Here is a 12,090-nt window from a genome sequence, read left to right on the forward strand (position 1 = left end):
ACGAGGGGCGTGGTCAGTGAGCACAGAGGGGCTTTTATTACCAATGGGGACAAAGTGGGCGTGGCTTCAATCGCAAATCCCCCAGATGACCCCCAAAGGGGCGTGTCCTAAACCAATGGGCGTGGCCACAATTCACTGCTGGGCGTGGCCAAGAGCACTTCTTTCCCCAACCCAAAACTGGGCGTGTCCCTGCCTGAGTGGGTGTGTCCCTTATCTAAATGGGCGTGTCCCAGCTGGGTGTGTCCCTCCCCTACCCTCAAAATGGGCGTGTCCCTCCCCTAACCTCAAAATGGGCATGTCCTTCCCCCAAATGGGCGTGCCCCTCCCCTAACCTCTAAATGGGTGTGTCCTTTCCCAAAATGGGTGTGTCCCTCCCCAACCGGGTATGGCCCCGCCCCCTTTATGAGTCCCCTACAGGGGTGGGGCAGCACGGGGCGTGGCCGGGCGTGGCCCCACCCCCTTTTCCACATCCCATTGGGGGGTGGAGCCACACGGGGCGGGGCCCCGCCCCCTTTATCCATCCCCTAGGGGGGCGGGGCGGCGCGGGGCGGGGCCGGGCGCGGCGCGGGCGTGGCCGCGGCCTTGCGGGCCAGCTTGGCCAGGAGGGGGCTGTGGGGGTGGCGCTGCCGCAGGTGCGCCAGGTGCGCGTCCTGGCTGTCGGCGGTGCCGCCGCACTCCTCGCACACGTAGAGCTTGGCCCGGCGCTCCTTGTAGCCGTAGCGCTGCGCCACGCCGTGGATCTTGCGCAGGTGCGACTCCAGAGAGCAGCGCTGCGTGAAGGCCTTGTCACAGAGCGAGCACTTGTAGGGACGGACACCTGGACAGGTGGGGACAGAGGGACAGGGCATTGTCACAGAGCGAGCACTTGTAGGGACGGACACCTGGACATGGGACAGAGGGACAGGGCCTTGTGACACAGGGAGCACCTGTAGGACACCTGGACATGGGACGGGAGTGAGAGGAGGCTGGGGCCGGACTGGTCGCTGTCACTGTCCCTGTCCCCACCCCAATCCCACCCCAGTCCTGTTCCCACCCATCCCAGCCCCATTCCCAGTCCCGTTCCATCCCCGCTCTCACCGGTGTGGGTGCGCACGTGGCGCTTGAGGTCGAAGGTGCCATTGAACCTTTCCCCACTCCAATCCCATCCCAATCCCACCCATTCCAGTCCCATTCCCAATCCCATTCCCACCTGTTCCCACCCATCCCAATCCCGTTCCATCCCCGCTCTCACTGGTGTGGGTGCGCACGTGGCGCTTGAGGTTGAAGGCGCTGTTGAACCTTTCCCCACTCCAATCCCATCCCAATCCTGTCCCAGTCCCGTTCCCGTCCCAGCCCCATTCCCAATCCCATCCCATCCCGCTCTCACCGGTGTGGGTGCGCACGTGGCGCTTGAGGTCGAAGGTGCCATTGAACCTTTCCCCACTCCAATCCCATTCCCATTCCCGTTCCAATCCCATTCCCATTCCCATTCCCAATCCCGTTCCAGCCCCGCTCTCACCGGTGTGGGTGCGCACGTGGCGCTTGAGGTCGAAGGTGTCGTTGAAGCCCTTCCCGCAGTAGGGGCAGCGGTGCCGCTTGACCTCGCTGTGGCACTTGAGGTGCCGGTTCAGCATCCGCTGGAACCCGAAGCTCTTGTGGCACACGGGGCACGAGAAGAGCTCGGAGCCCCCCGGGACCCCCCCGGCCACCGGGACCCCCACGGGGACCCCCCCGGCCAGGGGCAGCCCCGGGGGCAGGGGGGCGCCCAAAGGCCCGGATGGGACCTGCAGAGAGAGGGGAGGAAGGGGTTAAATGGGGGGGGCTCCCCCCTTGGGACCCCCCGGTTATGGGGAGAGCCCCCCCCCCAGTTTTGGGGACCCCTCCCAGCCGTGGGGGACCCCAGCCCTTGGGAACCTCTGGTTTTGGGGACCCCCAGCCCACCTTGGTGACCCCCCTGGCTTTTGGGGACCCCTCCCAAATTGGGGCCCCCCAGTTTTGGAGACCCCGTCCCCCCCATCAGGAACGCCCATCACAGAGACCCTCCCATTCCCAGGGACCTCCCACCTTGGGCACCCCTAATTCTGGGGACCTCCGTGCTCATGGGGACCCCCCCATTTTGGAGACCCCCAGTCTCAGCCCCTTCCCTCCCCAATTTCAGCCCCCCCCATTTCACTTTTCACCCCCCCCATCCCTCCAGCCCCCCCCCCCCCAGATTTGGGGTCCCCCCCTTACCTTTCCCTTGGGGTGCAGGAAGGGGCCGGGGGGGGCGCGGGGGGACAGCGTCATGTCCAGGGGGGACACGGGGGACGCGGGGGCCTCCCCCACGGCCGGCTCGGGGTCCCTGCGCAGGGGGCAGCCCCCCAAACAGACTGGGGGGGGGCACAGCTTTAGGGGGGGGTCCTGCACCCCCAAACCCCCTCCCCAAAACGGGATCCCTCCAAAAAACCCCCAAAACTCCCCCCAAAAATATCGGGAACCCCCAAACCTGACCCGACCCCCCCTCCCCAAAACGGGATCCCTCCAAAAACCCCCCCCAAAATTCACCCCAAATGTGACCCCCCCCAAACGGGATCCCTCCAAACCCCCCCCAAAATTCACCCCAAATTTGATCTCCCCCCTCCCCAATTCCGACCCCACAATGGGGACCCCCCAAACGTGCCCCCCCCCGCCGCCCCCATGGCAGGAGGAGGATTTGGGGGGGCCCCTCCCCCGCTCCTCTCCCCCGCCCTTTTGGGGTTCCCCGGACCGGTCGGACGGCTCGGGCCGCGACACCCCAAATTACCGCCCGAATTACGCCCCAAATTAGGGGTTTCCGGCGGGTGGCGCCCGCGTGGGCCCCGGGGGGGGGACGCCACCCCCGCCCCCCCCGGGGGGACACGGGCGACACCCAAAAATCCCCTCCCCCACCCAAGCCAGCAGCCCAAACCCCCCTAAAATTACCCCAAAATCCTCCCCAAACCCTCCCGGGTGTCCAAAACCCCCACCCCAAAAAGGGTCCAGGGGGTCCGGGCACCCCAAAATCCTCCCCAGACCCCCCCTGTCCCAGAGTTTGGGTGGGATTTGGGGGCTGAACCCCAATTCTGTCACTAAGGGGACACCCCTGGAGGGGAAGGAGGTCACCCCAAAACCTCCAAAATCGGGGCCCCTGAAACTCCTGGATCCCCAAAATCCCGGAATTCTTTAGCCCTTCCACCCACCTCCAAAACACCCAGGACTCCCCAAATTCCTGGGACCCCCCCAAACCCTGAGGCTTCTCCCCCAAATTCCGGGGTCCCTCCAAACACCTGGAACCCCCAAATTCCTGACACAGCCCCCAGACTTCAGGGTCCCCCCCAGCACCTGAACCCCAAAGAACACCTGGGTCCCCCCCAATTCCTGAGCCCCCCAAATTCCTGAGTTTTCCTGGACACCTGGCCCCCCCTAAATCCCCGAATCCCCCCAGATCCCATCTCCCCATGGATCCCGGTGCCCCCAGATCCCCAGGCCCCCCCAGATCCCATCTCCCCATGGATCCCAGCCCCCCCCGATGCCCCCCCATACTGGGCACGTAGATCTCGGCCCGCTGCTCGTCCGGGAGCTCGCTCCAGTTGCGCTTGGCCGTGGCCACCACCGGCTTCTTCACCAGGAACGCGCGCGGCATGGCCGGAGACGATGGATCCCTGATCCCGATGGATCCTGATAGATCCCGATTGATCCCAATGGATCCCGATGGATTCTGATGAATCCTGATTGATCCCAATGGATCCCAATGGATTCTGATCAAACCCGATGGATCCCGATTGATCCCAATGGATCCTGATGGATTCTGATTTGTCCCAATGGATCCCTGACCCTGGCCGATGGATCCTGATAGATCCCGATGGATTCTGATGGATCCCCTGATCCCACTGGATCCTGATCCCGATGGATCCCCCGCAGGATCCTCAGTCAGGTTCGATGCTGGATCCCCGTTGAGTTCGATCCCAGATCCGGAGCCTTTGGTCAACACCCACAGCCGGCCCCAAATCCTTGGGCAGTTTTGGTGCCGGATCCCAAATATTTGGTCACAATCAGCACCAAACCCCAGATCTTTGGTGGGTTTTGATGCCAGATCCCGAGGGTTTGGTTGATTTCAGCTCCCGGTCGGGGTTGGTGCTGGATCCCGGATTTGGGCTCAGATCCCGGGGATTGGGGCAGTTCTGGTGCCTGATCCCGGTCTGGCGTCACCACTGTCCCCGCTGTCACCGCTGTCCCCGCTGTCACCGCTGTCCCCACCCGCTGTCCCCACCCGCTGTCACCGGCCCCGAGCCCCGCGCTGCCCCCTCAGCACCGGGGCTGCCTGCGCTGTCCCGGGGCTGTCCCGGTTGTGTCGTCCTGGTGCCGCTCCCGGCTCTGTTATCCCAGTTCTGGCTCTGTTATCCCGGTCCCGGCTCTGTTATCCCAGTTCTGGTTCTGTTATCCCGGTCCCGGCTCTGTTATCCCGGTCCTGGCTCTGTTATCCCGGTCCTGGCTCTGTTATCCCAGTCCCGGCTCTGTTATCCCGGTCCCGGCTCTGTTATCCTGGTCCTGGCTCTGTTATCCCGGTCCCGGCTCTGTTATCCCAGTCCTGGCTCTGTTATCCCAGTCCCGGCTCTGTTATCCCAGTCCCGGCTCTGTTATCCCAGTCCTGGCTCTGTTATCCCAGTCCTGGCTCTGTTATCCCAGTCCTGGCTCTGTTATCCCAGTCCCGGCTCTGTTATCCGAGTCCTGGCTCTGTTATCCCGGTCCTGGCTCTGTTATCCCAGTCCTGGCTCTGTTATCCCGGTCCTGGCTCTGTTATCCCGGTCCCGGCTCTGTTATCCCGGTCCTGGCTCTGTTATCCCAGTCCCGGCTCTGTTATCCCAGTCCCGGTGTTGTCCCGGCTCTGTTATCCCGGTTGTGCTGTCCCGGTCCGGGCGGTGCTGTCCCGGTGCTGTCCCGGTTCTGTCCCGGTCCCGGCGGTGCTGTCCCGGTGCTGTCCCGCTGCCGTCCCAGCCGTTCCGTGCCGTTCTGTTCCGTTCCGTGCCGTGCGGTGCCGGTGCCGGCGGTGCCGCCCCGCCGCGCGTCCCCCGTCCCGCCCCGCGCTGCTGTCCCGGACCGGTTCCGCCGGTCGGGCCGGGCCGCGCCGCAGCCGGAGCCGGTCGGGCGGGCGCCGCTTGGGAAATAACGGGGGAGCCCCCGCCCCGGCCCGGGGACAGCGGGGACATCAGGGGACAGCACCGGGGGGCATTGGGGGACATCAGGGGACAGCACCGGGGGCGGGGGACACCGGGGACATCACCGGGGACATCGGGGAACATTGGGACATGGGGACATCGCAGGACACGGGAGGGCATTTGGGGACATTGGGACACGGGGACATCGGGGGCGCCTGGGGACATCAGGGACACGGGTGGGCATTTGGGGACATGAGGACTTCGGGGACATGGGGACAGAGGGACAGGGGGACATTGTCCTGAGGGACGTGGGGACATCAGGGCCATTGGGGATGGGGACAGAGGGACACGAGGACCGAGGGACACAGAGATGGCGCTGTCGCCAGGACCGGGGTGTCAGAGGTCACCGGGGGGGGTCACCTGCACACCCGTGTCACCATGGGGGGGTCAGGCTGTCCCCAGGGGGGGTCACCTGCCCCCCCCCCCTCGGTCCGGTCCGTGCGGGCGGGGCGGGGCCCGGAGGGGGGCGGGGCCGGGAGCGCGGCCGGTCCGACCGGAGCGGGGAGGGGGGGGGGACACGGGAGGGGACAGGGGACATGGGGGGGAGGAACACGGGGAGGGGACACCGGGGGGGCTCTGTGGGTCCATAGGAGCCCCCCAAGCCGCCTGTGGGTAACCCCGCCCCAATGACGTCACTCTACATGATGATATGACGTCATCCACGCCGGCTGTGACATCACCGGGGAGGGGCAGAAACCTTAGGGGGGGAGGGGAGCGCTGTGACGTCACAACCTCCCCTCCGCCGCTTCCCGCGAGCGTTCCGAGCGGCGTGTGACGTCACGGAGGACGGGCTGTGACGTCACGTTGCTCCCGGCAGCCCCCGCGGCCATGGCGGGGGGGGGTCCCTGGGCCCGGCTCGCGGCCGCGCTCGCGCCCCCCGCGCCCCCGGCCCTGCGCCGGCCCCGCCCCTCGCTACGTCATCAGGTGTGCGACGGGAGAGAGGGGCGGGGCCGGGGCTGGGGTCCCTGAGTGTGAGTTGGGGTCACCTGAGGGGAATTTGGGGTCCCTTGAGTAGAATTTGGGATATTTGGGTGTGATTTGGGGACCCTGGGGATGATTTGGGGTCCCTTAAGGGGAATTTTTGGTCCCTTGAGGAGAATTTGGGGTCCCTTGAGGGAAATTTGGGTTTCCTTAAGGGAAATTTGGGGTCCCCTGAGGGAATTTGTGTTGCCTGGGGATGATTTGGGGTCCCTGGGGATGATTTTTGGTTCCTCAAGGGAAATTTGGGGTCCCTTCAGGAGAATTTTTTGGTCCCTGCTGGAGCCATTCGGGGTCCCATGATGCGGGGGGGTCCCTCCGGGGGTCTCAGCGCCCCCTCCCCAATCCCCAATTTCAGACGGAGCTGCTGCTGCTGCTGCTCGATTCCCCGCCGTGCCCGGATGGTTCCGCGGGGGGCGATGATTGGAGCTCCGCCGGTTCCGGTGCCGCCGGTTCCGGTTCGGGTCCCGGGGGGGCTCTGCTGGCGCTGCTGGCCGAGCCGCCCCCGGCGGTGCCGGCCCCGGGCCCCCCCCGCTCGCTGCTGCTCGTGGCCGCTCTCTCGGTGCTCGCGGCCCGCGGGGACCGCCCGGGGCTGGCGGCGCTGGCGGCGCTGCTGCAGCGCCCGGGGGGCGCGGGGGGGGCCCCGGCGGCGGCCGCCGAGTGCCTGCGGGGAGCTGCGCCGCATCGGGGGCCGTGCCCGGGACCCCCCTCGGGACCCCCCCCGGGACCCCCGGGACCCCCGGACCCCCGGCCGGGGCTGCCCCGCGCTGCAGCCGCTGCTGCTGCTGAGGGCGGAGGGGGCGGGAGGTGAGTGGGGGACACCAGTATGGACTGGGAGGGTCCCAGTATGGACTGGGAAGGTCCCGGTCTGTCCCAGTATGGACTGGGATGGTCCCAGTGTGTCCCAGTATGGACTGGGAAGGTCCCAGTGGGCCCTAGTATGGACTGGGAGGGTCCCAGTGTGTCCCAGTATGGACTGGGAAGGTCCCGGTGTGTCCCAGTAGGGACTGGGAGGGTCCCAGTGCGTCTCAGTAAAGATTGGGAGGATCCTGGTCGGACCCAGTAAAGGTTGGGAGGGTCCCAGTAAGGACTGAGAGTAATCCCAGTAAGGGTTGGGGGGTTCCTAATATGGACCGGGAAGGTCCCAGTGGGTCCCAGTATGGACTGGGGGGAGACCAGTAAGGGATGGCGGGCGGGGGGGGATCCCAGTGTGTCCCAGTAAGGGTTGGGAGGGTCCCAGTGGATCCTGGGGAATCCCACAGGTAACTGGGCAGATCCCAGTAAATCCCAGTACATCCCAGTCTGGTGCTGGGACTGTCCCTGGGGGGGGGGTTGGGGGATCCCTCGACCCCCCCTGATCCCTTCCCACCCCCAGATCCAGCGGATCCCTGGGGAGAGGCGGGGCTGGATCCCGGTGAGTCCAGAGACCCCAAAAATCCCTGGGACCCCCCCCCAAATTCTGGGACCTCCTCCAAATCCCAGGGTCCCCCCTCAAAATCCCAGGGCCCCCAGGACCCCAAAAATGCCACGGATTCCCCCCAAATCCCCGGGAACCCCCCAATCCCAGACCCCTCCCCCGGGACCCCCAAATCCCCGGGACTCCCCCCTCAGGACCCCCCCCTCATTTCAATCCCCTGCAAATCTCAGGGACCCCCCCCCCCCCCCCCCCCCCCCCCCAAATCCCGGACCCCCCCAGGCCCCGCAAATCTCAGGGACCCCCCCCCCCCCCCAAATCCCAACCCGCCCGGCACCCCCAAATCCCGGAGCCCCCCCCAGTTCAAGACCCCCAAACCCCGCGGACCCCCGCCAATCCCCAAATCCAGAGACCCCCAAGATTCGCCCCCTTTGGGACCCCCCCCCATTTCTGACGCCCCCCTCCCTCCCCCCCTCCAGGCTCTGCCTTCGGCCTCGCCCCCCCCGCCCGGGCCCAGCTCCTTCATCTCCCTCATTTCGGTGCCGGGGGGGCGGTCCCGGGAGCGCCCCCGGTTTTGGCCTCAGCGGACCCGGCCCCGGTGCAGGCGGCGCTGCTGGGGGGGGCTCTCGGCGCGGGGGGGGGCGCCGCGGTTGGCGGCGCTGGCGCTGCACCCCGCCCTGCCCCCCCCCCTGCGCCTCTTCTTCCTCCTCTGCCTCCTCCAGGGGGGGGGCGGGGACCCCCAGAATCCGCCCCGCCCCCCCCCGGAGCTGCCCCCCCATTTGGCGGCCGCGCTGTTCCCGGGGGGCGGCGGCGGCGCCGGGGACCCCCCCGAGCTGTTCCTGCCCCGTTTCGAGGCGGCCGCGGCGCTTTGCGCCCCCCCCCCAAATCCCGGGGGGGGCTGCGAGACCCCGCACCCCCCGACCCGCCCCAAATAATCGCGGGGGGGGCGCGAGTGGCTCTGGGGGCTGGTGGAGTCTTTGGGGGGGGGTCCCCCCGATGTGTTCTGCCGGGCCGTTCTCGCCTATTGCCGCCGATTCGGGGGGGTCCCGGGGGGGGAGTTGGGGGTCGCGGCTCAGAAATTATTGGGGGGGGGTCACCCCGCGGCCCCCCCGCACCTGCTGGAGCTCGCCAAGGTTTTGGGGGGGTCGCTGGGGGGGGGCTGTGATGGCGCAGGTGCTGCGGGCCCCCCCGCCCCCCCCCGGCTCCCCCCAGCTCCGGGCGGTGCTGAAGGTGCTGCGGGACCCCCCCGGGACCCCCCCCCCAAATGCTGCCCCAGCTCCGGGGGTACCTGCGGAGGGCGCTGGCGGCCGGGGGGGGCGGCTGGGGGGGGGCTCAGGGGGTCCTGAGCGCCGCCGCCCCCCTCCTGCCCCGCGGGGGGGGTCCCGCTGTGCCCGCCCCCGCCCCGGGACCCCCCCTCATTTTGGGGAGGGGGCGACCCCGACCTGTGGGATCGCTGCCGCCTGCAGGGGGCGCTGGCGGCCGCGCTGGGCCCCCCCAAATTGGCCGCGGTTTTGGGGCCCCCCCCGCGCTGCGCCCCCGCCCCCCCTCCCCAAAATGGCTCCGGGGGGGGGGTCCGGGGGGGGCGCCCCCCCCTCGCTGCTGCCCGCGCCTCCCCCCCTCCGCCTGCGCTGCCTCCCCGGGTCCCCCCCCCCCGTTCTGCGCCCCCCCCGGAGCCCCCCAGGACCCCGAGGGTTGGGGGGGGGCGCTGCTGGCGGGGGGGGGGGCGGCCCGTGCCCCTCCCCCTGCGGCTGCGCCTGGAGCCTCTGGGGGGGCCCCAAACCGAGGGGACCCCTCCCCAAACCGGGGACCCCGGGACCCCTCCCCAAATTGGAGCCCCGCCCCCCCCCCGTGCTGGCGCTGCAGGTGCTGCTGGGGGGGGGCGGGGCCTGGGCCGAGGGGGCTCTGGCGGCGCTGGGGGGGGGGTCGCGGGGGGGGTGGGGGCGGGGCCGAGCTGACCCTGACCCTGCGCCCCCCCCGGGACCTGCCCCCCTCGCTCGAGGCCGCCGCCATTTTCAGCCCGGGGGGGGGAGACCCCCCAAAAAAGGGGGAGGGGGCTCGTTCCTGGCGCCCCTCCCCCCGCTGGAGCTGCCCTTGGGGGTCCGGCTCCGCCCCCTCGCCCTCCCCCCGCCCTGGGACCCCCCCCGGGCTCGTGGCGCCTTCGAGGCGCTCTGGGGGGGCGCTGGGGGGGGGCCCCGAGACCCTCCTGGTGCTGGGGGGGGGCGCGGCCGCCCCTCCCCCCGCGCTCGCCCCCCTGTTGGTGCCCTCGGATGGGGGAGGGGCGGAGGGGGGAGGGGGATGGGCGCTGGCGGCCGCCGCCCCCCCCCGGGGGGTGGTCCTGGCGCGGGGGGGGCCGAGGGGGGAGGGGCGGGTGCGGGGGCAGCGCTGGGGGGGGGTCCTGCTGCTCGCGCGGCTGCTGCGGGGCGAGGGCGGGGCCTGAGCTGTCGTGACATAGCACGGGGGGGGGACGTGTCAGGACATGGCAGCCCCAGCCTCCGTTTGTGACCCCCCCCCCAATAAAAAAACTTGGAAAGTGCAAAATCTCTGTCCGGCTCTGTGAGGGGGGGGCTCTGGGGGTCTCTCTGTGGGGCTGGAGGCTCCCATGGGGCTGGGGGTGTCCCTGGAGGTCTTGGAGGGGGGGTCCCAGTACACGGGGAGGGGCTTAAAAGCCCCCCCCGACCCCAAACCACATCTCCCATCATTCCTTGCACTTCCCACTTCCGCCATCTTTGCTCCCCATGGGCGCCGCCATCTTTATTCCCTTCAAAATGGCGTCTCCCGCCGCTTCCGGCGCGCTCTGACGTCACTTCCCCCTAATTCCCCTCCCATCTAAAATGGCGGCTCCTGTTCGGGTCCGGGTTCCTCCCGGGGCTCCCCCGGAGCCGCTCCCGGTCCAGCTCCTGCCCTGCCGGGTCCAGCACGACGGGCCCGCCCCTGTGGCCGCGTTCCTGAGGGCGCGGCCCGGCCCGGGCGGCGGTGAGGGCCGCGAGGGGATCCTGAGGGGACCCTGAACTGGGGGGGTGGCATTGGGCTTGAAGGGGTCGGGCGGGGGGCTCTGGGAATGGGGTGGGGGCGGGTTTGGGGGTCTCGCGCGGGTTTTGGGGGTCCCAGGGAGGTTCTGGGGGGGGGGTTGGGGGTCCCAAGGAGGTTTTGGGGGTCCCGGGGAGGTTCTGGGGGTGTTTTTGGGGTCCCACCCCAGATCTCTGGGCCTCGTTCCGGGGGCGCCGTTTGGGGGGTCCTAGGCAGGTTTTGGGGATCAGGGGGAGGTTTTTGGGGATCCCAGGGAGGTTTTGGGGGTCCCTCCGCCCCTCACTCTGTCCCCCCGCCCCCCCAGATCTCTGGGCCTCGTTCCGGGGGCGCCGTTTGGGGGGTCGGGAGCTGCCGCTGCCCCCCGGCTACACGGGGGTGGTGCTGAGGGGGGGAGAGCCCGGAGAGCCCCCCCTGGGCGACCCCCAGGTGAGGAAGAGACCCCCAAAATTCATCCTTGGGGCAGAGACCCCTCCCCACCCCAGACCCCCTCCATGGGGCTCAGACCTCCCCCCCCTTTTCCCCTCCTGGGGGTCTCAGCCCCTCCCAGGGGTCTCAGACCCCCAATTTCCCCTCTTGGGGGGTCTCAGCCCCATGTCCCCCCCTGCCCTTTGCCCCCCAGGCCGGGTCGGTGACAGTGATGGGGACGTTCGGGGCCATCACGGACTGGGGGGGTGACACCGTCCCCCCCCCGGGGCGGGGCCTGGCCCGGGCCCTGCAGTGGGGACCCCTGGCCCAGGCTGTGAGTCTGGGGGGGCACCTGGGGGCACATTTTGGGGGGGTTGGGGGTGCATTTGGGGGACTGGGATCACATTTGGGGGAGCTGGGGTCACAATTTGGGGGCTTGGGGTCGTATTTGGGGCCGTCAGAGGGTTCTGGGGTCACATTTGGGGGTGGTTGGGGGCGTGACTGGGGGGGTTTGGGGTCACCTTTGGGGGATCCGGGGTCACATTTTGGGGGCCTGGGGTCTCATTTGGGGGTTTAAGGTCACATTTGGGGGGGTTTGGAGTCACCTTTGGGAGTTCTGAGATCACATCTGGGGGTCCAGGGTCACCTTTGGGGTTTGGGGTCACATTTGGGGGGGCTGGGGTCACACTTGGGGGTTCAGGGTCACTTTTGGGGGGTCTGGGGTCACATTTGGGGTCCCTGGCCCCACCTGACTGTGCCCCTCCCCCAGCTCCACGCCCCTGTGACCGAGGACAGCGAGGAGGAGGCGGAACCATGACAGGCCACGCCCAGAGGGGGGTGGAGCTTGTGCAAACCACACCTTTCCATGACATCAATGGATCAACTGCAGCCACGCCCACCTCATTAACATAGCTGGTCACACCCAGTGGGTGTGGCTTGCTTAACTCAGAGTGCCTGGAGCCCCTCCCAGTGTGGATGGAGCCTGTGGAAGCTCCACCTACTTTATTTAAAAGACCAAATATATTCATAGGAGGCTCCACCCACAAACTATGCCTCTCACTGTGGGTGGAGCCT

At 68.6% G+C, this 12,090-nt stretch overlaps 3 protein-coding genes across 3 annotated transcripts; 2 read left to right on the forward strand and 1 right to left on the reverse strand.

Annotated features, from left to right (window-relative positions):
* Positions 1-13: 13 nt before the first annotated feature.
* On the reverse strand, positions 14-4,257 carry OVOL1 (ovo like transcriptional repressor 1). Its single transcript, XM_054653593.2, has 4 exons — positions 3,520-4,257; positions 2,212-2,348; positions 1,499-1,763; positions 14-817 (listed from the first exon to the last, which is right to left on the reverse strand). The coding sequence occupies exons 1-4, from the start codon at positions 3,617-3,619 to the stop codon at positions 525-527; spliced, it is 795 nt and encodes a 264-aa protein (XP_054509568.2). The 5' UTR covers positions 3,620-4,257; the 3' UTR covers positions 14-524.
* Positions 4,258-5,886: 1,629 nt separating this feature from the next.
* LOC143692319 (uncharacterized) lies at positions 5,887-10,094 on the forward strand. The gene is made up of 4 exons (XM_077172496.1): positions 5,887-6,116; positions 6,529-6,977; positions 7,546-7,584; positions 8,064-10,094. Exons 1-4 carry the CDS (start codon positions 6,021-6,023, stop codon positions 10,084-10,086), a joined length of 2,607 nt encoding a protein of 868 aa, XP_077028611.1. The 5' UTR covers positions 5,887-6,020; the 3' UTR covers positions 10,087-10,094.
* Positions 10,095-10,384: 290 nt separating this feature from the next.
* Positions 10,385-12,084, forward strand: RNASEH2C (ribonuclease H2 subunit C). The gene is made up of 4 exons (XM_054653599.2): positions 10,385-10,557; positions 10,916-11,037; positions 11,231-11,350; positions 11,786-12,084. Exons 1-4 carry the CDS (start codon positions 10,416-10,418, stop codon positions 11,831-11,833), a joined length of 432 nt encoding a protein of 143 aa, XP_054509574.2. The 5' UTR covers positions 10,385-10,415; the 3' UTR covers positions 11,834-12,084.
* The last annotated feature ends 6 nt before the right edge of the window (positions 12,085-12,090 follow it).

Source organism: Agelaius phoeniceus, chromosome 38, assembly GCF_051311805.1.
Source record: "Agelaius phoeniceus isolate bAgePho1 chromosome 38, bAgePho1.hap1, whole genome shotgun sequence".
In the NCBI taxonomy this organism is placed as follows: domain Eukaryota; kingdom Metazoa; phylum Chordata; class Aves; order Passeriformes; family Icteridae; genus Agelaius; species Agelaius phoeniceus.

Coding starts and splice junctions, on each gene's coding strand:
- OVOL1 (XM_054653593.2), bottom strand. CDS start 3,619: ATGCCGCGCGCGTTCCTGGTGAAGAAGCCGGTGGTGGCCACGGCCAAG. Junction 2,349..3,519: donor GGCCGAGATCTACGTGCCCA/GTATGGGGGGGC, acceptor GCCCCCCCCCAG/TCTGTTTGGGGGGCTGCCCC. Junction 1,764..2,211: donor TCCTGCACCCCAAGGGAAAG/GTAAGGGGGGGA, acceptor CTCTCTCTGCAG/GTCCCATCCGGGCCTTTGGG.
- LOC143692319 (XM_077172496.1), top strand. CDS start 6,021: ATGGCGGGGGGGGGTCCCTGGGCCCGGCTCGCGGCCGCGCTCGCGCCC. Junction 6,117..6,528: donor GCCCCTCGCTACGTCATCAG/GTGTGCGACGGG, acceptor CCCCAATTTCAG/ACGGAGCTGCTGCTGCTGCT. Junction 7,585..8,063: donor AGAGGCGGGGCTGGATCCCG/GTGAGTCCAGAG, acceptor CCCCCCCTCCAG/GCTCTGCCTTCGGCCTCGCC.
- RNASEH2C (XM_054653599.2), top strand. CDS start 10,416: ATGGCGGCTCCTGTTCGGGTCCGGGTTCCTCCCGGGGCTCCCCCGGAG. Junction 11,038..11,230: donor CCCCCCTGGGCGACCCCCAG/GTGAGGAAGAGA, acceptor TTTGCCCCCCAG/GCCGGGTCGGTGACAGTGAT. Junction 11,351..11,785: donor GGGGACCCCTGGCCCAGGCT/GTGAGTCTGGGG, acceptor CCCCTCCCCCAG/CTCCACGCCCCTGTGACCGA.